The sequence below is a fragment of the Fistularia commersonii genome, chromosome 12 (genome assembly GCF_037954325.1).
Source record: "Fistularia commersonii isolate RoL2024-O1a breed Wild chromosome 12, RoL_Fcom_v1.0, whole genome shotgun sequence".
In the NCBI taxonomy this organism is placed as follows: Eukaryota; Metazoa; Chordata; class Actinopteri; order Syngnathiformes; family Fistulariidae; genus Fistularia; species Fistularia commersonii.
The window spans coordinates 8,913,233-8,940,897 of NC_141295.1; the positions used below are offsets into that span (position 1 = coordinate 8,913,233).

Genomic DNA, 27,665 nt, shown 5'->3' on the forward strand with positions numbered 1-27,665 from the left:
CGAAAACATCCACCGGAAGTCAATTCACTGCCTTCAACATAAAAGCTTACCAATGCGGTAGCTAAACACCGGAGCGCGTAGCCGCGGTGTAGTCGCCCCTGATTGGTGTCACTCCCGCAAAGGCTCATGGGATTCTGTTGATGTCACGTTTTTTGTATTTCATTTATTTATGTTTGTTTTGTTTCTTTTAGTCTCAATGTATTCACTTCCTGCCAATGTTTTTTCTATTCTACATAGTTTCAAGTATTGTTAGTGTGAGAGTTTTGTTGTGTAGGAAGTAGGGCAGACAAAAATATAAGCGGTCTGAGTTCAATTTCCTGGTGCCCTGGTTCACCCCAATATGATAATACTATTCTAATACTAACCTTCCTCATACAAATAGCTCTTCGTTGAAGTCCCAACGTGCTATCAGAGCTAGACAAAGACGTAGCTTGTCTGTGTTTGAGGTGAAAGTCTTCTTTATTTGCTCTGTGAGCTTAAATTTACACATCTTGTTTATGACAAAATATTTCTTAACCCTCATATTATGTTAAGGGTAAATTTGACCCATTGGGTCAATGGATGAAATGGGTCAAATTGACCCTTAACATAATATGAGGGTTAATGTCAGTTGGTGAGTGATTTTTCAGTGAGTAGAGCGATAGAATTCATTAAAAAATCTGTGTCAAATTATCTGCATACATTCGAGGAACTGTTGAAATAGCAGGCAATCACATAAATAACACATCAATAGTGATATCAAACATCACACATTGGAAATCACTGCAGAGAGACGGGGAGATTTCTCGTTCTGAGTAGGAGAGCGACTCTTTATGAAACAAAGATGAGGCAAACATACTGTTACGTTGGTGCTGAATACTGGACCAGGGTTGGTCTTGAAAATATCTGTGATGTCACAAAACACCCTCCAAGCCCAGCCCCTCTCATCCCCTTCCCGAGCGAGGCCACATTTTATTTTAATTGCAGCAGTGAAAGCAAACTGAATGAAAACATTTTCAACTGGGAATAAATTCAGTTGTATCAGTCTTGTGATCAGAATAGTGTCTGTAAATGCAGTTATAGTTGCAGCTGCATCTATGAGTTTGTCTTTTTGGTCATATTGGAAACACTAAAATAACAAGCAATTGCAATAAAATTTGATGAAGTGGGTGAAAAACCTTTTAAACTCCTGTGAGATGCAAAAAATGAGAGCATTGTTTGCATAATGATACTGACACAAAATGTTACAGTACAAGATAGGGTATTCAATATACTGAGTAAAGGATCAGAGGCTTTGAGTTTGTGACATTATATCCAATTATTAATGGTACTGACAGGAAGAGGTATGGGGTAGGAGTTATCTTGAAGGGGGAGTTTATGAGGAATGTTCTGGAGGTGAAAGGAATGTCAGACAGACTTAGGGGTCTAAAGTGGAAATTGAAGGTGTGATGCTCAATGGTGTTAGTGGCTATGCCCCGCAGGTGGGATATAAGTTAGAGGAGAAGGAGAAATTCTGGTATGAGTTAGACGAAGTAATGTATAATATCCCCAGAGGTGAGAGAGTAACAGACTTCAATGGACATGTTGGTGCAGGAAATAGAGGTGATGAAGAAGTGATGAGCAGGTTTGGTATCCAGGATAGGATCACAGAGGGAAAAATGGTGTCAGACTTTGCAAAAATTATGGAAATGGCTGTTGTGAATACTTTTTTACATAAAAGACAGAAGCATAGGGTAACTTATAAGAGCAGAGGTAGGAGCATGCCGGTAGACTACATCTTGTATGGATGAAGTAATCTGAGAGATCAGTCACTGCAAAGTAGTGGTAGGTTGGAGTGTAGCCAGACAGCATGGGACGGTGGTTTGCAAGATGTCTCTCGTGGCAAGGAAAATCAAGAGGACAAAGGCAGAGCAGAGGACAAAGTGGTTAAAGCTGAAAAGGGAGGAGTGTTGTATGGTTTTCAGGGAGGAGTTGAGTAAGATTCTGGGTGGTCAGGGAGAGCTTCCAGATGACTGGACAACTACAGCTAATTGCTCTTGGAGTATGGAGTACCAAACCCCGTCATACAGGCTGTTTGATTCCTGTATGATCGGTGTTGGAGCTTGGTCTGCATTGCCAGTTCTAAGTCGGACCTGTTTCCGGGGAGAGTTGGACTCCGCCAGGGCTGCCCTTTGTCACTGATTCTGTTCAAAACTTTAATGGACAGAATTTGTAGGCGCAGCCAGGGGCGTCGAGGGGATCCGGTTTGGAGGCTGCAGGATGGAGTCTCTGCTTTTTGCAGATGATGTGGTTCTGTTGGCTTCATTGGCCGAATGTAAAGTGACCGGGATGAGGATCAGCACCTCCAAGACCATGGTGCTCAACCCGATGGGTGGAATGCCCAGGTCAGGAAAGAGGTAATGCCCCAAGTAGAGGAGTTCAAGTATCTAAGGGCCTTGTTTACAAGTGAGAGAAGGAGCGATACGGACTCTGTACCGGTCTGTCGTGGTGAAGAGTGAGCTGTGCCAAAAGGAAAAACTCTCAATGAGCTGTGGATAGTGACCGAACAAACAAGATCGCGGATAATAGTGGCCGAAATTAGTTTCCTCCACAGGGAGGCCGGACTCTTCCTTAGAGATAGGGTGAGAAGTTCGGTCATCCGGGGGAGCTCGGAGTAGAGCCGTTGCCCCTCTGCATAGAGAGGGGTCAGATAAGGTGGCTCAGGCGATCTGGTCAGGATGCCTCCTCAACACCTCCCGGGGGAGGTATTCTGGGCATGTCCATCTGCGAGGAGACCGCGGGGAGGACCCAGGATACGCTGGATGTCTCCAGGCTGGCCTGGGAACACCTTGGGGTCCCCCCCAGAGGAGCTGGACCATGTGGCGGGGGAGAGGGAGGTCTGGGCCTCACAGCTCCCGCTGCTGCCCCCATGACCCAGCTCAGAATAAGCGGGGGAAGATGGATGGATGAACACTGTGTAAGATTAAACCTTAAGAGTTTTTGTGATATGAAAAACATGCTATTTTTTTTTAAAATCATTATTTGAATAGTGAAAAATAAATTTAAAAAATAAAAGAATACAATGGTAATTGTGGTATTACAATATAATGTTCTGCCACATGTACAATAGCAATAACAACAAATAATTATTTGTACTATAAGATTCATATTTTTTTATTGGTGTTGGTTATGTTATTGTTATAGTACTACAGGTGCCAAAGGAAAACAAAAGAGACAATGAACTGTCATTATGCCTCCACGAGGTGTAAGACAAAAAGTCTACCGGTTAGTTCTGGCTCCCGCCATGAATTTGGTGCTGCAATTCTTCTTTGAGTCTGAGGGGAGCGCGCTACACCCAGCCTTCAAACACAGACTGCACTGACTGAACGAAAAGAGCTTTGTGCCGAAAACTAAACCCAACCTGTGTCAGACTAATGAATCAAAACGGCCCGGTTGAGAGGTAAATACTACCGATGAGACGCTTGGCAAATATCCTATTGTTTTATTCACACTTGTTTGTTTTGAAAGAGATTCATTCAGTATGTATTAGGGTATTCAAAATCGTCCGTGGAAGCAAGTTGGTGTTGAGAGGAGGGCTCAGGGCGACGATAGCAGCCCTTCTTTGGCTGTAACTAGCGGCAGGACAGAGCGATGCGTTGAAGTAGAAAAAGGCGATAACAAGTAAATTAGCTATATTCCTAAACTTCTCAAAGTAGTTTCATTTGTTGGAAACAACAGAAACTGACTGCATGCACAGCTATTTTGAGCAAAGATACAAGGATACTTTACTTCCCTCAGTCATTGTAGCCGGAGATGCGATGGGTACCCTAATAGTTTGCGGCCTAGGCTAGCAAAGTGTGCTAACCAATTAGCTAGCTATGCTAGCTGCTAGTAGCTAACATCACTTCCCGCAAAATGCTAGGCGCTAACCAGTGATATTTGCACTACGAGTCGTTTGCTAGCTAATTTGATAACCTGTGTGACAGTAGAATCGCACCAGCGAGTTGTGATGTTTTAAAAGTGTTTCTAGTGCAACTGTGTTAATTTTTATTGTAACGTTACCGATGGAGTAGATCAGCCTGTTTTTCTAGCTACACTATGATTTATGAAAAATCTACGGAAAATATAGAGCTGATATTTAGCCGGGGATTTAGCATGCAAGCTAATTTTATTCATAACGCTGGTTTAATGTTTGATTTTTGATAGAAAAGTTTATTCGATCCTACTAGTTTTCAATAATAAGGTATGGTTTTATCAAACCTCGTCGGAAGATTGATGAGTGGCAATTGATAAGGGTGTTTAAAGCGATGTTTTTTGCAAGTGTGGTAGCATGGTTGTGTTGAACTTTTGTTTTCTGACCCATAGAGGCCAGTAGAAGACCGTGCGGATCGTACATCAACAAGCATGGAGTTCCCGCAACAACAGAAACCGGTGGGGGACGGAAAGATCGTCTATCCTCCCGGAGTAAAAGAGATTACGGACAAAATCACTAACGATGAGGTGGTGAAAAGACTGAAGGTATGCTAATGAGGGATCTGACTGTGATGATACTTTTACCAATTGTCTTAAACTAACATATGTGCCCAGTAGTTGGTAACGTGCCAATCCCATCTCAGTAAACGACAAACGACAATGTTAGAGACCATGCCTCTCTTTGGTTGTTTCCTGAAGCTTCACTATGCTGTTGAGCTATATCCATCAATGGTTAACACATAAATCATGACATTGGTATTTCAGTGAAATTTTGAGGTTAAGCGTGGCAGAACATGTTGATTTTGTTCTTAATTGTTACAATTTTTGCCCTTGCATTGTACCAATTTTATGACCGAAAATGGGATTTGCGCAGACATACAAGTAGTAAGAAAAGCACACCGACAGACAAAACCCGTAAATGCAGAGGAAAACAATACATTTAAACAATGAGTTAACAGTTGCATAGTGTTGCAAATGATATGTCTAAGAAAAACAAATAGGTGTTAATCAAATACAATACATAATTACATTTTTGGTGTATTGAAATAGTTGACAATATTCCTGAGGATGTTCAAAAATGTTTTCAGACATTTGTAAACACTTGTTGCTGCAGTAAAAACTAATGATATAATTAAAGACTACCTTATGTTATTTTGTTTCACAAATTTGCCAAAAAAACATAGCATTTATACTTAGTCATGTAGATATAAAACCATTGGGGATGGTTTTTCTTTGACCTAGTACTGGTGCTCTGCTTATTTTTAGACTGTCAATTATTATAACTAGTCAGATTTTTGCACCATCGACATGAAACATGCTTGTAGCTGGATATAATTACTTATCTTCTTACTTAAGTAATCACCATGTTGACGTTCAGTGGCAGAAACACATTTCTTGTTGCACAGTCAATAACTGTAACAGGAATGTGGTGACAATGTGGAAGACATATGGTCAAGATTAATATTCTTTACTTGGGGTAAATTTGTTTAGGTATCATTGCTTATTTCAGAGACCTCGGTGTCTTATTGTACTCATATTACCCTATAACTGTTTTTAAATGTCCATGTCCCCCATTAAAGTCTCTGAAATTAGCTATAACCAGTGTGTTTCACAACTCTGTGTTTATGTTTAGTCAGCATATTAGAATAAAGTACAGTTGAAAAAGCAAATATTTGCAATAGGCCAGCCTCTGAGTCATTCAATTAAATGATAAAACAATTTAGATAAAGTGTTTTAACTAGCTCGTGTTTTTTTCTATTTGTGTTGGATTTTCACTGTGCTCAAAGTTACAATGCTTTCAGAGGCATTTTAGATGCTATTTACTGCAAGCGAATAAATTAGAGGTTTATTTTCAAAAGAGATTGAAAAGCAAATATTTTACCCAGAAGCAAGTTCAACCCAAGGAAACAAAACACAAGTACATACTTAAAAGAGATTAGAGACAGTTGCCCCACTAACTTAAGATAAGCAGGAATATGGACTTTTTATCACTTGCAGTGTTTGGCAGTGTTTTGTCAATGGCAGTTTTGTCTGAAATTCCACTACTTGTGTTAGTATTGTGTTGCCACTTCATGTAACAATGTGGACAGATTTCACAAATCATTGTCTTATATGTCATTGCAGAGGAATTTATTTTACTGAACAAAAAAAGATAATTTCATAGATATATCACAACACATATTATCCCTATCACATATCAAAACAGCAGCCCTCAAAGCCTTCAGCTGTGTGTCTGGTTCACTGGGGTTCTCCCATGTATTTCTTCTACCCCAATATTAATTAAATGGGCTCTCGAAATCTAAAAAATCTTGACATTACATCACAGATTTGAACGGTCAAAGTACCGATAAAATTCATCTGCCCCTAACAGGAGGACACAGTGCAAGAATACCTTTAGTGTTTGAATGGAAGTAGTAGCATTTTCAACGGCGCAATTATCTCTCTCTCTCTTTTTCTCTCTCTCTCTCGCACAAGATGTAATTATTATTTATTTCACTTTCAATTCAGCTATCTATTAAGATAGGGTCATGATTATTTGCAGAAAGGTCCAGTTCTTGAAAAAGTTAGTTTTTTCAGTTCAAGGTTACAAGACATTGCTTTAAGACATTGATTGGGAGTTAGTCTATGAAATTCCTTCCATTTTAAAGACGTAAAATGTAAGTTTTCATTCAGTTAGTCAAAACTGCTCTGGGAAAATATTAAAAAGCAAGAAATTTGGCATCGACAGAGATAATGTTTTTTTTTACCAGCCTTGAAATGTGTCTCACAGAGCCACATACAATACAAAATTCTTATTTCTCTTTTACACTTCACACAAACATCAGGAATGTTAAGACTGAAGCTGTGTAGTTTTACAGGAGTAATATATGTTCTAAAAATCCATTTGTATTGCAATAGTTTGAACTTGTTAATGGTTTGTGGTCAGGCTATGAGAAAGGCCTCCTCCCATTCCTCTACAGAGATTTCTGTTTGGAGGTCACTTTTCCATGACTACAAATCAGAAAGAATTATCTTTAGAACGTGCCAACAGTGCATCATTCAAGAACTTTTTCCTGAATATGTTCATTGTGATTCTTTCAATGGTGGATAGTACAACATGAAAAATGTCATTTGCAAACATTAAAACAGCATTTTATATTTATGAACAACTCAGTGTCCAAATGAAAAGGAAATGAATTTAGTGTGCACCTAATGAGCTGCTATAACTATGAAAATGTAGGGATTAAAGTTGTCTTAAACAGCAACAGATTTCCACAAATTGTGTTCCACAAAGGCTATGGCATCAGTATTGAGCCATTCTTTTGAAAAAAATAAATAAATAAAGGGTTCTGACATGGTTGGTCCAGCACTTCTCTGAAATTGTTATGTGCAGGAATTCCCCAAAAACTACCAGAGGAGACAGTATGTTCTTTTTTGTGACAGTACATTGGTCAATTGAAATTAAAACTGACAGAAGCTACCTGTATTTGTAATTTTATAAAGTAATTACAATTTAACCCAGTTTAATAGTTTATGTATATTAAGCTGTAAAATCTCCAAAATTAAAGAATGAAGTTTCATCTATCCATTTTCTACCACTTATGCTGCACTTAGAGCCTCAGGGATGCTGGAACGTATCCCAGTTGTCATTGGGTGGGAGGCGGTGTACACCCTGTTCAACAGTCAATCGCAGGGCCGCATATAGAGATGAGGCAAACAACCATTAATTCTCTCATTCATCTGGGCGATTTCCATCCATCGTCTACTGCTTATCCATCTCAGGGTACGCTGGAGCCTATCCAAACTGCCATGAGGCAAGAGGCGGGGTACACCCTGGACTGGTTGCGAGTCAGTCGCAGGGCTACATTTACAGACAGACAACCATTCACTCTCTCATTTGCCCAGCTTTTCAAATTAAGCGGCTGGACGTTATTGGACTGTGGGAGAAAATCGGTGAAACCCATGGAGACATGGGGAAAATGTACAAACCACACATAGAAAAGTCTCCTTTCGGAATCGAACCGGGGTCCTAAAACACCGCACCACCATGCTGACCCATCTGGGCAATTTTCCCTATTCATTCCAATTAACCTCCTGCATGTTTTTGGGCTGTATGAGGAAACCAGAGGACCTAATGATTTATATCGTGAAATTACATAGGACTGCTGTAGTGCCTTAAGCAGTCGTACTAATTTAATGAAACCAAAAGCAATCCTGTAGGGGTGGTGTGGCTCAGGTGGTAGAGTGGTTGTCTTGGAACTGTAAGTTCATTGTTTGATCCCTGAGCTTCTTCCTTGCCTTTCCAAGTGTTGTTGAGCAAGATACTGAACCCTCAACTGCTCCGAAGTGTCACTCAGCAGCTTCCCACTGCTCATAGTTCATCCATGAAAGTCTAAATAGGGAGGATTAACAATTCACCACAAATCCCCATTCTATGACTGAAAATTTTCAACCATGTTAAAACAGTCATCAGCCATTAATGGACATGGTATTGGTTGAAGTGACTGCAATGCAGAGAACACTCAATTTATAAATGTATAACTTAGTGACCATAGTGGCTATAACAAAAAGAACATCAAACTTTATTTGGACATTATTAGCTATGTTATGTACAATGCGGTCTTTATACTTACAATGAAACCAATGATTGCACATAAGGAATTACTGATACTCAAGAGGACAATTGTCATATTGGACATGGAATAAGCAGCATTGTTGTCTGCTGAGTGCGGTGCTGGTTGCACTGGTTAACAGCAGCAAGGAGGACCAGCCTGTGATACTGCTCACTAAGACATCTCTGATGTTTCAGTGAGAACTGAGTGTAGAGAGGGCAGGGGATGCAGACATTAGCTCTTCTTAGTATCAGAGTCAATGTAATTCAGGATTTTTAACTTTTTGTTGTTGTTTCCCATATGGACCAAACAACACCGCAGGATTTCCCTGCCCTTTTTTTTTTTAAATTGACAATATAGTATACATGCAGTGCCCCTTCTTAAATCAGAGTTTCTGCTTATGTATAGAAATCCTGGCTGTTCACAATACCTAACTTTTTTCTTTACACATAAAAAGTAAACCAAATACTAGTGCCATATTAGCATTTCAAATGAGGAAATCTAAGACAGGCAGTCTTGCTTAACATGAACAGAAACAGAAAGTCTTGAATCCTGTTAAACTTGTACTACTTTAAACCCAATAACAAGCTAACATTTAACAGTAACTGTGGTAGTAACACTTAGTTGTGGAACTTGCTGTTAAAATTACGAAAAATATATTTTTGATAAATTTATTTCAATATGATTTTTAATTTTGAACTGTATTTCAAGACAATACTTTCAACGATAAGACTATAGTAAATTTGTTTCTGTTTTAAATGTGTTGAATAAATATTTTAGTAGCGACATATTTTCAAATAGTAAATATGGAATTTTGGTCTCTGCCCAATTACTCTTTAAAATGTTCAGTTCCATGTTTCCATCCCTAATCCTTCAACTTAATGTTAGTATCATTCTGCTTCAAGGGTAGACAGTACCCACCAAAAGATATTTGCCATCTGGCAACTTTTGGGGGGGAACCCCTGTTCCAGTGTTTTTTTAAAAACAGCTTGTGGAGTTTTCTGCGCCGTGTCTCCTTTGTAAAACTCCTTTGTGTACATTGACGTCTCACAGCCGATCATGGCTGCTATACATTTCACTAAGCTGGTCCGTTTGCTCCTTTTGTTTGTTGAGCCACGTTTTTGCGGATTAACGGAGTACAGGGAGAATGCGTCATGCTCTTCACATATCTATTGTTGAGTGTTCGTTTGAAAGAACAGGTGTGTTGCGGCAATGATTTAAAAAAAATCAACATGTGCCTTACAATTTTAGGTATTTGGCAACTAAATTAATAAATGGGAAACCCCACAGAGACAGTTGACTCCTGTGGTGAATGCCATTACAGATGCAGCAGTGAAGTCCCTGCTTTTCACCTGCATAATTCACACCTATGTGTAAAAACCTATTTCCTCCCTTTATCCTATCAGTAAATTGTGAGACCCGTTGTAGTGAAAAAGGAGGGAGTCCAGCTGCTCAAACATAATTGTTCACTGTTTGTAAATGTTTTGGTCTCAACAGGACACAATCTCGAAGTAAGTTAGATTGACATTCCACAAATCGTAGTACTACCATTTCTCTTTTTTTTCCAAAGATAGGGGCTAAAAGCACACATATAGAAATGTGCCATAATACAAAACTGGCAGAACTGTCCTCATAAATGTGCAATACAGCTGAATGTTTGCAGCTTTTAGCTGCATACATTCAGCGGCCTGACTATAACGACTTCAGCAGAGAACTGTTGAGGGTGTGTGTGTTCGTGCGTGCTCATGTATGTGTGTGTGTGCGCGCTCACCCGCTCATGTGTGGGAGTTAATATGGTGTGTTGCAGTCTGCTTGCCCATCCCCCATCCCCGCTGGCTGCCTGGCAAGTTCACATCCTCTTTCTCCCTCTCTCTCTCAAACGTCTTTTACATTGCACGTTATGGTTGGGAATATTGAACTTGTAATATCCTAAATGACGAAAAAGCAAGTAACAAATTGAAAATGAATGTTTTAAAAATGAGAAAGTTTGTGTACAGCTATGTTTCCAAGCAAAGAAAGGCTGATCAAGATCAGGAATCTTTTTTTGCCAATATGCATGCACATAACAGAAATTTTGATTGGTAGCTTTTGATTCTAGAGGGCACATTCAGAATGAGGTGCAACATTTAGAATGACAACACACCACAAAAAACAAAACACGATAAATAGATATGTATGTATTTAAGAAAATGGTCGGTACAATATAACATTTCCACCTTAATGCCACTGTGTCTTTTTGTAACAATTCAGGATTACCGACACACAGGTGTTTCTATTCGGTAATGTTTCCAAAAATGATATTGATCATACTAATTTGGTCTCTCCTAAGATTTTCTTCTGAGAATTATTCACATTCCTCTATGACAGGGGGACATTTCTTTGACCTCTTCTTCAATCTGGATTTCAAATGTATTCCAAGAAAATTACCTCTGTCGCATTTCATATGAATCGTACGTGAATGCCATTCAATCACTATCTATGACTACAGCACAGCATGAAAAAAAAAAAAGATAGTCCTGGAGCAGGGACAGTGTGGAGCAGACCATCTCCCAGGAGGGGAGGAACATTCAAACATATTCAACACTGCTGGTCCACCAGGGGCAAGCAGAGGTGTTGTCAGTAAGGGCAGAGCTGAATAAAAAGCGGCAGACCTTCAGGTCAGCACTTGTCTGAGGTCATCAGCGGAGTCCTTGTGTGTATTTAGCTAACTCAGCTAACAGAGCTAAATGCCAAACCAAGAGCAAGAAACTGTGCTTTGTGAAATCTGGTTTTAAGGAAAATAGTCAGTAGACTGGTAGGGGATAAATTCACATCATAAAGTGAAGATTTAATCATGGCATTGATGTAAATTCATGTTTGGAAGGGACCTTTTTAACGCTTCCACACAAGCAGATCTTCTGATGTGTCATTGTCAAAAAAAGTGTATAAATACTGTGAGTATTAAGATTTTTTTTTTTGTTTATATTTTGTCTTACATCGCCATTGGTTAATTTAGCCATTGAATGTTAACAAGCCATTGGTTTTTGATTGTAGAAAGGTGTGCAGACCAATTTAATTTGCAATTTGTTAGTAACTGAAAATTAGATAAAACTGTATATCGTTCTTATGCTGAGTAAGTAGGTTTCTCAAGCATGCCATTATATTTTCGATTAAATGTGTTATTGTTATTAGTAATTATGCAAGACTGGTTATATTTAAATAGTAATTCAAAGTTACTCGGCACCCACAGCGTCACAATTTCTCAAGAGTATACTCATGCCACTTTATTTTGCTGTTCCTTTTTAGCTTTCATTATTATTTTTTGTTTGTTTTTCTTGAAAGGGACAGCCTATATGAAACCTCTTTCTGAATAGCCAGTGTATCTGTCCATAAGTTGCTCTCACTTCATTGTGTTATTGAGATTGGCTGTAGAATGAATTGAGCCGATTATACAGTTTTAAGTGCTCCGCCCTTCTGAGCAATGCATTTAATTGCAACGCCCTACATTTCATGTAATTCAAGAGAAATTTGCTTCTGAGAACTGAAACGTAGTCACTGAGGCAAGTGAGGTCTTTTTGGAGGGGCTCGTTGTTGCTGTATGCGCAACACACAGTATTTACAATACCTATGCTGGGTATAGATACCCTATTAAACAATAAGCACATAAAGATAGTAGTTCTCCAGACAAACATATTCAAGTATTAATGTCAAGCTCAATATTCTTGAAACAATGCTGTAAAGTGTTTTAATCAGCTTTATATGTCAACTTTGAACCCACTCAAGATGCCTCCCTTCTCATTATCTCATCATATCGCTGTGTTTCTTAGATGGTTGTGAAAACCTACATGGACATGGATCAAGATTCTGAAGAAGAAAAACAGCAATATCTCGGGCTGGCGCTCCATCTTGCATCAGAGTTCTTCCTCAGGAACCCCAATAAAGATGTGCGGCTTCTAGTTGCCTGCTGTCTGGCTGATATCTTCAGGATCTATGCCCCCGAAGCTCCCTACACCTCTCATGACAAACTCAAGGTCACAAACTTTTTGAATACTCAATGCATGTTCAGAGACTGGAGTATCAAGGTTTACTGAATATTATTATTGGTTATTAAATGATAGCATCAGTGTTACCAGTCACATCAGTCATTTGCAAAAAGAATGTTATCGTTATTTAATTAAGTGTGGTCAGTCTCGGATTCTCCCATTACTTTGAGAAAATCCTATATCTTAGAGGTACAGGATGGTGATACCTAAATGCTAAAATGAATTTTAATCCTGATTGTTATGCCTTTTTGTTTCCAGGATATCTTCCTGTTCATCACCAGGCAGCTCAAGGGACTAGAAGACACTAAAAGCCCTCAGTTCAACAGATACTTCTACCTGCTGGAGGTATTCCTTTTAGAAGACTTTACAGGGGACAAAAGACAGAATAGCTACCCTCTGTCAAAGAATGAACTCTAAATAATACAATAGCTAACTTGCTAATTTCTGTGGATGTATTTTTTTTTCTCCAGAACTTGGCATGGGTTAAGTCATACAACATATGCTTTGAACTGGAGGATTGCAATGAGATCTTCATTCAGCTTTTCAAAACCCTCTTCTCTGTCATCAAGTAAGGCCTCTCTTCAGCTAAGTCCCTGTCTCATCATTATTACATACGGTATTCAAAACCGTATTCATTGTTATGTAATGAATCATTTCTGTTATTTTTTTACATTTTTGACGTATGCCTTTTTTACATTTCTTTGTACATTACATTCTGAAAAATGATTGCTTTAATATCTATAATTAATTTACTTGGTCACCTTGTGAGAAAGATATGGTTCACTTCAGCGTGTGTTCCAGAATCCCCAGCTCTGCTTTGCTTTCCGCTTTCTTCGAAAAATAATTAATGCTTTAAACTACCTTTTCTCTCTTCTCTGCAGTAACAGCCATAACCAGAAAGTGCAGATGCACATGATGGATTTGATGAGTTCTATCATCTTGGAGGGAGACGGAGTCACCCAGGAATTGCTAGACACCATCCTCATTAACCTCATCCCTGCACACAAGGTACGACATGCAAACAACTTTTCTCACAATTATAACTTTAATATATATATTCGATAATAATACCTATCCTAATAATACTAATGGAATTCACTTCCTCTCTACACTAACAACTTGTATAACAATGGTCCAGAAGAAGACTTGTCATAATGAATGAAACTTATTATGTGACTTACTATATAATGATCTAAAACATTAAAATTGTGTTAATCGATTCCTAAATAAAATACGCAGTTTAAACAACATTGTATTTATTCTTTCTACTGCATGTTACTTTGTTTTTGAACAGAATCTGAATAAGCAAGCGTATGATCTTGCCAAGACTCTGCTGAAGAGGACGGTCCAAACCATAGAAACTTGCATTGCAAATGTGAGTAGCTACCTGTGCCGATATTGTTTTTGATAGTAGATTTGTCTTTGTGATGTTACTTTTCTCATTCTCATTGCTTGTCTAAATAAGTTGCCTTCTACATACACACCTTGTCAAACTTCATTCTGTTTTTCTTCTCTCAGTTTTTTAATCAGGTTTTGGTGATGGGCAAATCATCAGTCAGTGACCTCTCAGAGCATGTCTTTGACCTCATCCAGGAACTGTTTGCCATCGATCCCATGCTGCTTACTTCAGTCATGCCACAGCTGGAATTCAAACTTAAGGTGAACATGTACACATGCATCCACTGCACCTTAGCTCACAGTGAGAGGCAGCTCCTGTTGACATGGGTTTTTCAAACAAGTTCTAACAACATGCTCTATAAACTTGGGCTTAAAAAAAAATTCAGTTAGGTTGATTGTCAGTTTAACCCACAAAAAACGAAAGGAACTCTCCACCAACTGTTGTCAATCAGTCCTTAATCAAATGTTAACATTTATTATTACCAATGTTGTCTTGATTGTACTGAAGCAGTTAAATGAAATAGTAGCATTTGTGTTGCAACCTGTTATAAGAGAATTGTGTTTGTTTATATTTGCAGAGTAACGATGGGGAGGAGCGTTTAGCTGTTGTACGCTTGCTAGCTAAATTGTTTGGGGCCAAAGATTCAGAGCTGGCCTCCCAGAACAGACCACTGTGGCAGTGCTTCTTAGGCCGGTGAGTTAAACCGATACCACGCAAACTCAATGCTGCCTGATCATTCCAAGCTTATTCTACATTGTAAACTATAGTATAGGTGTGCAGCGCTACATTTTCTGATTCCTTGATGCACGCCTGTTACCCAATCCACAGAAATGTAAGCATACTTTACAAGTTGGGCTTGACCCAACACAGACCACAACAGCAATGTCTGGTCTGCTTCCCGACATCAGATTTCCTCCTACACATTTTTACATTGTACTTTCCATTTATACTCCTCCTCACATCTGAGACTTTTAGTTATATCAATAAATGCTTAGTTTAGTTTTTTATTTTTATTTTTAAGGCTGTTTTTGTTTTCTGTAACTTGGTGCCCAAAGGCACCAATGATACATGCACACTATACTCTGGTGTGGTCTGCTATTGTTCCTGCCTGCATTACTGAACAAAACACATTTTTTTTGTTTTGTTTTTTAAACTTCAACATGCTGTTTGTATATAACACAAAGTGTAAAGCAAAATGTGTTTATCTAACATGAAACCTGGTTTTCCCTAGGTTCAATGATATCCATGTTCCAGTCAGGCTTGAGTGTGTAAAGTTTGCCAGCCATTGTCTAATGAACCACCCAGATCTGGCCAAGGACCTAACAGGTTAGCTTTAACTTCAACTTGTGGTTGTGCAAAGGGTTATTTTGGTTTGTGTTGTTTTTGTAACATCCCTCTTGCTATAATTCATTTTTTTTTTGCATGGGTCTGAAAAATCTCATGATTCAGAGTATCTGAAGGTGCGTTCCCATGACCCAGAGGAAGCCATCCGTCATGATGTCATTGTCACCATCATCAACGCTGGGAAGAAAGACCTGAACCTGGTTAATGACCAATTGTTGGGCTTTGTGCGAGAGAGAACATTGGACAAGAGGGTGAGATCACTTTGAAGGAACCTATGCTGTTTGTGGATATGAAAAAAGCATGGCAAAGATTTCTTAATTCTAAACTGCTTTTTTTTTTCTTTTCACTGAATAGTTTAGATGTTATTGTTGATCAGCAGCTATTGGCATTAAAGATTTCAGAAACAAGATGTAGCTTAAGTAGTTTCTAAATTGCATTTACAGCAAATTCCAACAAAGCCTGTCAGCACACAACAGCATTAGACGCCAACAGAACAACAGCCATCTTCCCTCACCAAACATGAGAAGTAATCTGACTTTGTTCATCAGAGCATAATTCTGTTTTTACTTCCCCTTAAAGTGGCGGGTACGTAAGGAGGCCATGATGGGCCTGGCTCAGCTTTATAAAAAATACTGTCTCCACCACGAAGCTGGGAAAGAATCTGCCCTGAAGATCAGCTGGATAAAAGACAAGTTGCTGCACATTTACTACCAGAACAGCATTGATGACAAGTAAGAAAATTTAAAGCCATAATTGAATGCGTAACAAACTTGTTGAGGCTCTAGATCGTTCTACAGCAACCCTATTTAAATTGCCATATGGTCCACATATAAACAACATATATAGTCAGGTGGCAAGAAGGGAAAATCAGTTCATCATAAGATTTACTGCCTTTAACTTTGTATTTTATTAATAAATTGTAAACAGTATTAAAATGTTTTGTTTTGTATTATTCTTGCAGGTTATTGGTCGAGAAGATCTTTGCCCAGTACATGGTCCCTCACAGTCTTGACACAGAGGAAAAAATGAAGTGTCTCTATTACCTCTATGCCTGCCTGGACACAAATGCTGTCAAGTAAAGTTGAATGTTTAAAATCATATTATGTAGTAGTTATGAAAACACTGATAACCAATGAACATACAGTTTATATTAGTGTAGTGGTAAGTAACGTAAGTGCATCACTGAGATGAGAATAGAGCTGTCCTATATCTGTTACATCCGCGTTTTTTTGTTTTTTTAATTCCTCCCTTCTTTTTTTTCGCCTCTCAGGGCACTGAATGAGATGTGGAAGTGTCAGAACATGCTGAGAGGCCTGGTCAAAGAGCTACTGGATCTCCACAAACTCACAGTGGTTTGTTGACATAAATCCTCCCTCAGCCATTTTATTCAGACACTTGAAAGTAGATGTTCCAACTCTTCATTTTCTCTTTTCCTGTCTCCTTTTAGTCCGAAGCTAATAACACTGCTATGTTCGGGAAGCTGATGAGCATTGCAAGTAAGTTGGAAGCACACCAAATTATGGTACACTACAATAATATCAGTTTCCTTTTTTTTTTTGAAGCATGTGGTCTATTCTTAAAGTTGTGAAGGTACATTTGGAGTTATATGTTCTTCCAGAGAACCTGCCAGATGCAGGAAAAGCCCAAGACTTCATGAAGAAGTTTAATCAGGTTCTTGGCGAAGATGAGAAGCTTCGAGCCCAGCTGGAGATGCTCATCAGCCCAACTTGTTCCTGCAAGCAGGCTGAGATCTGTGTGGTGAGACAGTACTGTTCCACACTATCCACTCCAAAAATGCACACTCTGGAGTCCATTACTTTCTTATTTTCTTCAGTAAATACATGGTAATGCCATAGCATCGAGTTCTTCTCCATAAAATACATCTAAAGAAACAGGACTTCCAGGATGCCAAAAAAATAAGACTTAATAAAATGTATTACTTTTAGAGCTTGAAACTATTTTATATGAATATGTGCATATGCGTAGGAGATAGCTTATCATTTTATTTATCTTATTTTTCAAAAATTGATACCCTTTTTTATTAAACTAAATGCTACCATGTTGCACACAACTTTTAATAATCCTGGCTTATAAATATGACATATGAACATATGAAATGTAATTCACTGCATCATTCTATTAAAATACAGTTTAGCGCTATACATTTTTGGCAAGGATGCTTTAAGCATGTAGACACTGAACCCAAAAACTTGTGGAAAACTGCATTCTGGGTCACCAGAAATTTGAGAATATTTATCTCAAAGGCATAGTTTATTCATATCTTTTTAAAATAAAGTCAAAGTCATATAACTTTTTTCCTCAAAACAACATAGTAGTAATAGTATCATACAAAGTAAAAGCTAGCATAATTTTATACTCATGTTTTTTCAGCATTATTTTTCTTTTTCCATCATTACTTTTGATTTATACTCTCTCAAATCTATTGCCATAGACGATGAATTGGTCACTTATGTATTACTTTTGTCACTTTGCAGAGGGAAATCACGCGGAAATTAACCTTCCCCAAACAGCCCACTAACCCATTCTTGGAGATGGTCAAATTCCTGCTTGAGCGCATTGCACCCGTTCACATCGACTCGGAGGCCATCAGGTCAGAAACAATTCATCTACGTCTCAGGTTCACCTTCAAGATTTGTCACCAGGTCTAGAACCTCAGCCTATAACCTCAGCCAACCTCAAATTAGTTTGACTGCAGTGGCTTATGTTCACACTTAAATTGCTGAACTGATAGTGCGCATCAAGTACTTGGAGAGTGAAATGTCTTGCACAGAGATAATACAGGGACAGTAATGGAACTCAACTGTCTCACTGACAAAGCTGTATGTACTCTGTTTTATTGTGTAATACCCTCAAACCTTTCCTCATTCACTGAGACACCTAGTGGTAGTGATCTATAACTGCAGGCCTCAGACAGAACTTGCTTAACCCTTTGTGCCTTCTGGAAAAACACCGTCAGAGAAAATACAATTAGTGAAGCCTAGCCATTGTGGCTCCTCTATGTCCTTAAGGTGCCTCAGTTTTACAAATAATATTGCTCTTGACATTTAAAAGTGCTCTGTTTTCACTGCTAGTGCTCTGGTGAAACTGCTGAACAAGTCCATTGAAGGCACAGCAGATGATGACGATGAGGGCGTCACTCCTGATACGGCCATTCGGTCAGGGTTGGAACTGCTCAAGGTACGAAACATTTATGCTAAATTGTTAGATTTGAGAGGACTACGTTTAATATGAATTTTAATCATAGTCAAATTTTCAGAACAGGTGATCTATGTAATAAGCAAGAAAATGTGTGAAAGTAAAGGTTTCTGCTCTTTCACACCCTCTAGGTCCTTTCATTCACTCACCCCACAGCATTCCACTCAGCAGAAACATACGAGTCTCTGCTTCAGTGTTTAAAGATGGAGGATGACAAGGTAGCTGAAGCAGCTATCCAGATTTTCCGAAACACTGGACAGAAGATCGAGACAGAGCTGCAGCAAATAAGATCGTAAGCGTTCATTTTAAAAAAATGCAGCGTCATTGATTACAGACCAGGTTATAATTCGTTTAAAAAAAAAAAAACTCCCAAATACAATTTCAAGATTAGATGCTCTTTTCCAAAATGTTTTTTGACTAGGAATTTTCAGGGTGCATTTCCAGCACTTTGTTTCTACCACTTTAATACTCCTTTTGCCCTGTGTTGACTACTGAATGAAAGTCCATCCTTCCACCTAATAAACACAATAAAAGAAATGTATTTTGTGGATGTGAGCCCTAAACATCTCTAAAACTGGGGTCACATCAAAGTAGCATTTGGTGTATGCCCTTGCCAATAACTGTTCTCACATATCCTTTAGGACTCTTATTCCCATCTTGCATCAGAAAGCCAAGCGGGGTACACCTCATCAGGCAAAGCAGGCTGTCCACTGCATCCACGCTATATTTAACAACAAGGAAGTGCAACTAGCACAGATATTTGAGGTGAGAAACCACATACTAACCTTTAAATGCTTTATTTCCCAATGTATCTTTCATCAACAACGTTTTCATCTCTGATATGGCTTTTGGAGCCGACTGGAAGGGTTCTAGGTACTCTGGGTCATTCCACCAGAGGAACCCTGAGAAGTTTTAGCCGCATTCAAGAAGTATTTGTGTATTATGAATGTGGAGACAGTGTAGCATCCAGTCCTTTTCACAAGACACGCTACACAGCGGTTTAGTGCTTCACAACGTCACTTAATCAGTCTTATGAATCCTCTATAAAAATGTGAATCAAAAGAGACTTGAGATTCCTAAAATTCCAGCAAGTCTATTTAGAATATTTACTTTAATTCTGAAACCGTCCATATTTTTGACACCAAAAACTACAGATACATCTAGCGGAGGTGAGAGTGGTTCTCCTCTCAGGTCATCTTTTATCAACTGACTCCTTCTCCCTTTGTGTCCTCCTCCACCTTTAGCCTCTGTCACGAAGTCTGAATGCAGATGTCCCTGAGCAGCTCATCACACCTCTCGTGTCCCTTGGCCACATCTCCATGCTGGCCCCAGATCAGTTTGCATCACCAATGAAGTCCATCGTGGCTAACTTCATTGTCAAGGACTTGCTCATGAATGATAGGGTGTGTGGAGAAAGAAAAAGTATTAAATCAGAAGTGCGCGTCCCAATTTGTAATGTTTCATACATGTTGTATTTTTGAGAACGTCGTCAATGTTCATATGAATCACGGCTGCAAGTAAACATGCATCATCGTTATCGTCTCATAAACAGTCACAGTTAAGATTGCAAAGGTAATGAGGATTTCTGTTAGTATTAAGAAAATAACTACAATGTGCTTCTGCCTTCAGTCGGTGGGAAACAAGAATGGAAAGTTGTGGACCACCGACGAAGAAGTTTCACCTGAGGTTTTAGCTAAGGTAAGTACTGAACCCTATGTAGGTACTTTTTTTTTCAGATAAGCCCAGAGTTCACTGTCTGATGGTCACTTTTGGAAAAAAAAAAAGTATTTGTCTCTTCAATGGAAACTATGAATGTTGGAAATAGTTTCTGCAAATGCCAGTTAGTTGAAGAAGTTCCTATTATGGAAAATGTAAAATGTGGCATATATTTCAAATATGACTTTGATTGCTTATTATTGCTACATGTCTGCATGTTATGTTTTGGTTCAGTTTCATTTGATTATTTTGTTTTCGAAAAGAAATCGAGATGTTCTGCTCTGCCTAATTATTCATGCTCTGATTCAGGTGCAGGCCATCAAGCTGCTTGTTCGTTGGTTATTAGGCATGAAGAACAACCAGTCCAAGTCTGCAAACTCTACTCTGCGCTTGCTGTCTGCCATGCTGGTTAGCGAGGGAGACCTTACAGAGCAAAAGAAGATCAGGTCAGTCTGGGAGCAGGGAGAGATAATTGCACTTTGTGGACTGGGATGGGAGGGCAGAGTGACACCACGGCACATATACGGTAACATCTGTGTCAGAGAGCAATGTAATAACAATTGTACACATGTAACATATTTGCTGTTTGATGTTTTTTGTTTTTTTTTTTTCTTTCAATTTGCCTTCAATTTCCCCCTTTTTGCCTTCCTTTGTCCGGCAGTAAGTCGGACATGTCTCGTCTGAGGCTGGCTGCCGGTGGAGCCATTATGAAGTTGGCCCAGGAGCCCTGTTACCATGACATCATCACACCTGAGCAGTTCCAGCTTTGTGGCCTCGTTATCAATGTCAGTCACACTTTTTATGCTTATTTATTTTTTCTAAATGTCCTTCTCACACATAGTTGTCTAGGTTGTCTTAGTGATGAGTTACCCAAGTCTTTACGACCTTAAATCATGTCAGAAAGATAATCATCCGGTATTTGAACATCATGCTATTGCTATTCATCATCATTCATCATTGCTATTTGGTATTGTATGAGGAAGTCTGGAGTGGAAGAGAAGTATGTTAGAGTGGTGCAGGACATGTATGCTAGCTGTGAGACACTGGTACAGCTTGCTGTAGGGGTAACAGAGAAGTTCAAGGTGGAGGTGGGACTCCATCAGGGATCAGCTCTGAGCCCCTTCTTGTTCGCAATGGTGATGGATAGGCTGACAGATGAGGTTAGACAGGAATCTCCATGCACCATGATGTTTGCGGATGACATTGTGATCTGTAGTGAGAGCAGGCAACAGGTAGAGGAAAATCTAGAGAGGTGGAGGTATGCACTGGAAAGGAGAGGAATGAAAGTTAGTCGCAGCAAGACAGAATATATGTGTGTGAATGAGAGGAACTCGGGTGGAACGGTGAGGCTACAGGGAGTGGAGATCAAAAAGCTGGAGGATTTCTGGTACTTAGGGTCAACAGTCCAGAGCAACGGAGAGTGCGGAAAAGAGGTGAAGAGACGGGTCCAAGCAGGTTGGAATGGGTGGAGAAAAGTGTCAGGGGTACTATGTGATAGAAGACTTTCAGCCAGAATTAAAGGAAAGGTGTACAAGACAGTGGTGAGACCAGCGATGATGTATGGACTAGAAACTGTTACAATGACCAAAAGACAGCAGGCAGAACTAGAGGTTGCAGAGATGAAGATGTTGAGGTTCTCTTTGGGAGTGACCAGGATGGAGAGGATCAGGAATGAGTCTATCAGAGGAACAGCACATGTTAGATGTTTTGGAGAGAAGGTCAGAGAAGCCAGACTGAGATGGTTTGTTCATGTTCAGAGGAGGGATAGAGAATATATTGGTAGACGGATGCTTGAATTGGAGCTGCCAGGCAAGAGGTCTCGAGGAAGACCAAAGAGAAGATTTATGGACGTCGTGAGAGAGGATATGAAGGGAGTTGGTGTGAGGGAGGAGGATACAGAGAATAGGGTTAGATAGAGAAGGTTGATTCACTGTGGCGACCCCTGACGGGAAAAGCCGAAAGAAGAAGAAGAAGAAGAAGAAGAAGAAGAAGATGCTATAAGTGCACAAAATGAAAATTCATTTAATCGTCTATAATACAGATAATCATGACTTGTCAAATTTTAGATTGTTGTTCCAATAAGTGTTTACCAATCAATGCCCTCCCACAAACAGGACGAGTGCTACCAAGTACGCCAGATCTTTGCCCAGAAGTTGCACATGGCCCTCGTCAAGCTGCTGCTGCCATTGGAGTATCTTGCTGTCTTTGCCCTGTGCGCCAAGGACCCAGTGAAGGAGCGCCGCGCGCACGCCCGACAGTGCCTCCTCAAAAATATCTCCGTCCGCAGAGAATATATCAAACAAAACCCACTTGCTCAGGGTTAGTTTCAAACATCACCTTGATAAAACTTCACATATTCCATAATTCTTCATGACTGTAGTTATTGCAACATAGTTTTGTGGAGAGCCATGAAAGATCGCATGATGAATTTCCCTTCCTCCCTCTCCCAGAAAAACTTGTCTCCCTCCTTCCTGAGTATGTTGTTCCCTACATGATCCACCTATTGGCCCATGACCCAGACTTCACAAAACCGCAGGAATATGAACAGCTCAAAGACATCAAAGAGTAAGCATTACGCTACATTTGAAAAAAACAAAAAAAAACAAAACAGAAAACAAGACACACCACGTAATAAAAACAGAAGAAAACACAAAAAGACAGTGACAATAATTGTGACTGATGGTTTGTTGATTTTTCCACCTATGCATAGGTGCCTGTGGTTCATGCTAGAAGTGCTGATGACCAAGAATGAGAACAACAGTCATGCCTTTCTAAGGAAAATGGTGGAGAACATCAAACAGTCCAAGGATGCACAGTGTCCCGATGACACCAAGGCCAATGAGGTATGTATACATTTTTTGGGCGTGAGTATTACGGTCTTAAAATATTCTCAGAAATTGCTCTTCAGTTATAAACAAATCAATTTAGTTTCTAGCGTGGAATTGCCAGGAAAATTGCTAAAATGCATTCAAATTTAGATAAACAATAATGCATTTTGAATAAAAAGAATCTCAGGGACCCGTTTCAACTATCCCAACTGTGTGGTTTTTGTTGTCTTTTTCAGAAGCTGTATATCGTCTGCGATGTCGCTCTTTTTGTCATTGCCAACAAGAGCACAGCGTGTCACCTGGATTCTCCAAAAGAACCCATTCTACCAGCCAAGTTCTTCCTCGTGCAAGACAAGGCAATAATAACACACACATACACACAAAAGTCCTTTTTTAAATGTCTCTCACACGTTCTCTGGGTATCCTAAAGAATATGATGTTGAGAAAAAGCCCCTGTGGTGCTCCATGCGTCTGTTGCAGAACTCTTTACTGTTTCCTAATAATAATATTAATAATAATTTATGGCCTATGCTGCATGTTCCAGGTCAGTGTCACACACCCAAATGGATCTGGAACCATGAGACAGTCTTATCTTAACAATACCTGATGATTGTAATGAGAGACTTTGTATTCCACAACTTTGACATGCCCGCTGATCCTGACTAAAAGCATTTGGGGAAAATTCAAAACCCGTTTTGTCGTTGCCACCAGATAGTAATTCAGGTTCTCTCTCGTAACCTGCCAGCCTTTTATTAAAGATACACATCTGAATTTTCTGAGAGACGACAGTTGAGTTACTTTGCTTCATCTCTACATTGGAGAACTCAGCACAAAGATCACAAGACAACCTCCATTTGGCTTGCACAACGGCGTTCCAGTGGAATATCTATGTGCACATGTTCCACCTTTTGATAAACTACAAAGTCTTTGCACTCCTGCATGATTTTCAAACAGGAAATAGTACAGGAAAATGCATCAAATATTCTGCTGAAGCATTACAACAAGACCTTCCTGTCTTGTTGATTTCTTGGTGTTTACTTGGAAAAAAAACAAACTACTTGTGTTGTTACTCGAATTGTGTCTCAAGCAAAGAGACACAGAGACAATTTTATTCCTGAAGCTATTTCAGCTCATGATTGTGATTTTAGCCATAAGATGTGCTGACAATTATAATGATTTGTTAAGATTCAACCAGCATCAGATCTCCTATGCCTTAGTAGTAGACTTATTTCATTATTTGAAAAAGAAATGCTTGTGTACAGATACATTCCTGGAGATGATAGCGAGAGAGCTCATTCGTGCTTAAAACTTATGGACAGTTCTGCATAAGTTTGTGTTGGGTATTTTAGACATGTTTTAAAACCATTCTTGCACCTGAGAATATTTGTTGTATCAAGCAATGAGTTTTTTGAGCTAAAAATATTTTTTTTCTTTTTGTTTTGCTCTTGTCCCACAGGAGTTCAAAAATGATAAAGAGTATTTGTCAGCAGACATGAGACAAGTGCTGCTCACAGGAAAGGTAACTATTAAGCTTCTGCAACATTCATAATGGTAACGGAGGTTGTTATTGTGCGTAAACGCCTTAACAGGAATAATGTTTTGAATAATGAGAATTAATGAAAAACGGTCAGAGGAACAGTGAATCAAACATAATGAAATTCAGTTTGGGGAGATGTATTCTGAAACTCTAATGGCTGAATAATGTCAGTTTACAAACATCAGCATGAATTTATATGCGTTCTTATTTAATATCGCTGAATATAAGACTTTCCCTAGTAAGACTTAAAATAATTCAAAAGCAGCACACAGTATTTCTATTTTACTTCTTTCTTTTGTTTGTTCTGTAGAATCAGTCCATATTATTGAACTGGTCCTATCATCAACGGCAGCTGTAGTTCTCAGCTTGAGATTACATTCATTTACATTCTCTGCCATAAAGACAGGCCAAAGATGCTTCAGAAATTGATAAAAAAAAAAACTACTGGGCTCAGCTAAGCCACAATCATTGCACAAGGATAAATATGTATTGAAATTCTAATTTGGATGTGTCCAGAATGATCGACTGTCTATGACCTAAATACCTTGACCCATCAGCAAGGATGTTTAGAAATTAACATTCAACAGGGTTTTGGCCAACAGGAGGATATGTTTGACTAATTAACTTGTTTACCACTGACAATACAGCCCCAGTCCATGGGTAGCAAACAAGTCAAGCCTCAATTGAACATAGTTTATCATAACAGCAAAGTGTGCATAATTGTTAAAACAGCAAGGTTGCCTTTTCCCACACCGCATTATTAAATGGCATTGGTTTGAAACTTATTAAATTAATAATGACATCGTGGTCAAGCATGTGTTAAACAGAGTAACCTGTTGTTGCAATGGAGCGGACATTTGCAACAAACAAAACATATATCAAGTGATTGATTCCCAATCGCCCTGTTTTCTGCTGTGCAGCCCAAACCAGCTCCAGTGTTGGCAGCTGTGAATAAACCGCTGACTGTACCAGGCAGGAGGATCTTCACCAAGACCACTCCTGTCACAGATACAGCCAGCAATACAAGCGCCAACTCCTCACCTTTGAGCTCAGCAACTAACAACAAGAACAGGTGGGCAAAACATGACACAAGCAAGCACGCCCATGCACAAAGTCAGAAGTGACGCATCCTTCATCCGGGTGGTTGTAATTTTTTTCGTTCCAGCAACAGCATCACAGCAAACGAGACCGTGGACAGCAGAACACAGGAGAACAACGAGAACCCAGTCATCAACAACGACGAGGGGGAAAAAGTAAGGTTTGAGGAGCCGGGTTGTTCTTTTTCAGTTTCTGATTGTGGAAATCAACACGGTGTTGTCCTGGCGTGGTTTCCCTTTCTGTATCAGGAGGAGGCGAGTCAGAATGCAACCTCCGATACCGGAAAAGACACGTCACCTGTCAAACGGCGTGGCCGTCCACCCAAAACAGCCGTTGCCACTCCCGCAGTGGCCGACAAAGAGGGTGTAGCGGCGACGGGGGCCGTTGCTGGACGAGGCAGGAAGAGGGCTGCGGAACCCAACTCTAATCCATCAGCAGAGTCAATCAGCATCAAGACATCAAAACAGCAGCTGAATGATGAAGGGACGAATAGACAGATTGACCTACAGAGGTAAGAGTGGGGAGAAGGGAAAAGAAATTAAAAAAAAAAAAAAAAGGTCCCTTTCAAAACAAAATAGAACTTCATTATCTTTGCTTAAGCTGTATTTTGTTCTAGTTTTTCACGGGGCACATGATTACCCTTTCTGCAGTTGCACAGAAACTCTGTAAATCTTGTAGATTGCAACTTCTTTTCCTGCAGGTGTTCATTTTTGACATGTGAAACAGGAAAAGCAGAGAGAACGAGCCAGCCAAAGGCTGTAGGGAGAACTTACCACCCCATATTCAAGCCTTGGCTAAAAAATACAGACTTAAGCTATAGGGTGAGATTTTATGATCAAGAAGAGCTTATCAGTTTGGATGAACAAGGTGGAGATGCAGGCACATGGTGTCAACCTTTTTTCTCGATGAGAGAAATCTTTACGCAAACCAAGAGGCATTCGATGAATAATTTGATTTGAATAATCAAATGATTTGGACCAATTATATTGGTATAATTGTTCATCATTTTAGTTCTCCGTTACAGTGTGTGAACCGTATGGTCGCCAAGAAGCTGTATATAAGATAACAATATTGCTAATACTGAATAATTAGGTAAAGGCGGATGAATGTGTTTGACTCAGCATCACAAATCCGACCTTGAAATATTCTGGGACTGAATTTTCTTATTCTTGCTTACTCATCTTGGTGTGTCTGCTCACTAACTTCTTGTGGAATTCTGACTCCCTGCATATTTTTTAGGAAAGTCCCAAATTATTTTTGGTCAGATCATTATAAAAATAAAAAATAAATGCATTTAAGTTCCACTGTGAGAGTTTCTAAAACAGTCAATTCACATGAGGCTATGAGATAAAATGACGTAAAATGATGGTAAAATTCCCCACCCCCAATTTTTCTGTTCTTGTTGCCTTCCAAGCAGTAGCTGAACTTTTGTGGAGCAAATTGCTCCAAGGGAAGCATTAAAAAGAAAAGTCTCGCAATCCAGAGGCAAACATCCAGTGACATAAAGCTGTCATAACATGATCTTCGAGTCATTTCCTGACTGCCCTGTATCCTATCTTCTGTTCTTTCAGGTAAAGAGAGCTGACAGTGAACCCAACTGTAGAGAATGAGCAAGACTCTTCCTCATATCTTCCGACCCCCTGCGTCCACGCTCCCGATTCTTAAGCTTTCCTTGGACACATAATGGACCTCTTTTAAATAAAAAAAACACAATCTATACACTCTCACACCACTGACATCCTAGGTTTTAAATATCTAGTAGTCATGATTTGAAGCTCATTGTATGTAGGTCTTAAACATTTTTTTTTTTCCTTTTGTGTTTGTTGCTCTTTGCTTCTTTTGTGGAGCCATTTTTAAGAAAAAAAAAAAACAGGATGGACATTTTACAAAAGTTTTAATCTGGTTATGATTGTTGCTTATTAAATTCCCTGGGAAAACTCAACGTTGATGTCTCCTGACCTTACTCTTTGTCTCACACCAGTT

At 39.3% G+C, this 27,665-nt stretch overlaps 1 protein-coding gene across 4 annotated transcripts; it reads left to right on the plus strand.

The window, feature by feature from the left end:
* The first annotated feature begins 3,262 nt into the window (after nt 1-3,262).
* On the plus strand, nt 3,263-27,624 carry pds5a (PDS5 cohesin associated factor A). Of its 4 annotated transcripts, none has more exons than XM_086156864.1 (33): nt 3,263-3,418; nt 4,324-4,476; nt 12,329-12,532; nt 12,803-12,889; nt 13,015-13,112; nt 13,426-13,552; nt 13,839-13,919; nt 14,063-14,203; nt 14,521-14,636; nt 15,175-15,269; nt 15,393-15,538; nt 15,867-16,018; nt 16,249-16,362; nt 16,558-16,639; nt 16,735-16,783; nt 16,906-17,045; nt 17,783-17,898; nt 18,380-18,485; nt 18,635-18,795; nt 19,145-19,268; nt 19,748-19,906; nt 20,133-20,201; nt 20,529-20,665; nt 20,881-21,004; nt 22,334-22,538; nt 22,670-22,784; nt 22,930-23,062; nt 23,284-23,403; nt 24,504-24,566; nt 25,505-25,656; nt 25,750-25,837; nt 25,931-26,193; nt 27,254-27,624. In XM_086156864.1, the coding sequence occupies exons 2-33, from the start codon at nt 4,363-4,365 to the stop codon at nt 27,255-27,257; spliced, it is 3,885 nt and encodes a 1,294-aa protein (XP_086012990.1). In that variant the 5' UTR covers nt 3,263-3,418; nt 4,324-4,362; the 3' UTR covers nt 27,258-27,624. The 4 variants fall into 4 exon arrangements, with proteins under 4 accessions (XP_086012990.1, XP_086012993.1, XP_086012992.1 ...); XM_086156866.1 differs by lacking the exon at nt 3,263-3,418 and adding an exon at nt 3,591-3,639; XM_086156865.1 differs by lacking the exon at nt 3,263-3,418 and adding an exon at nt 3,902-4,201.
* The last annotated feature ends 41 nt before the right edge of the window (nt 27,625-27,665 follow it).

Excerpts from the sequence above, each read along its gene's own strand:
- pds5a (XM_086156864.1), top strand. The coding sequence starts at position 4,363 with ATGGAGTTCCCGCAACAACAGAAACCGGTGGGGGACGGAAAGATCGTC. Across the intron at positions 15,539-15,866 it reads AGAGAACATTGGACAAGAGG|TGGCGGGTACGTAAGGAGGC; the intron begins GTGAGATCACTT and ends TTCCCCTTAAAG. Across the intron at positions 23,404-24,503 it reads TCTTCCTCGTGCAAGACAAG|GAGTTCAAAAATGATAAAGA; the intron begins GCAATAATAACA and ends CTTGTCCCACAG.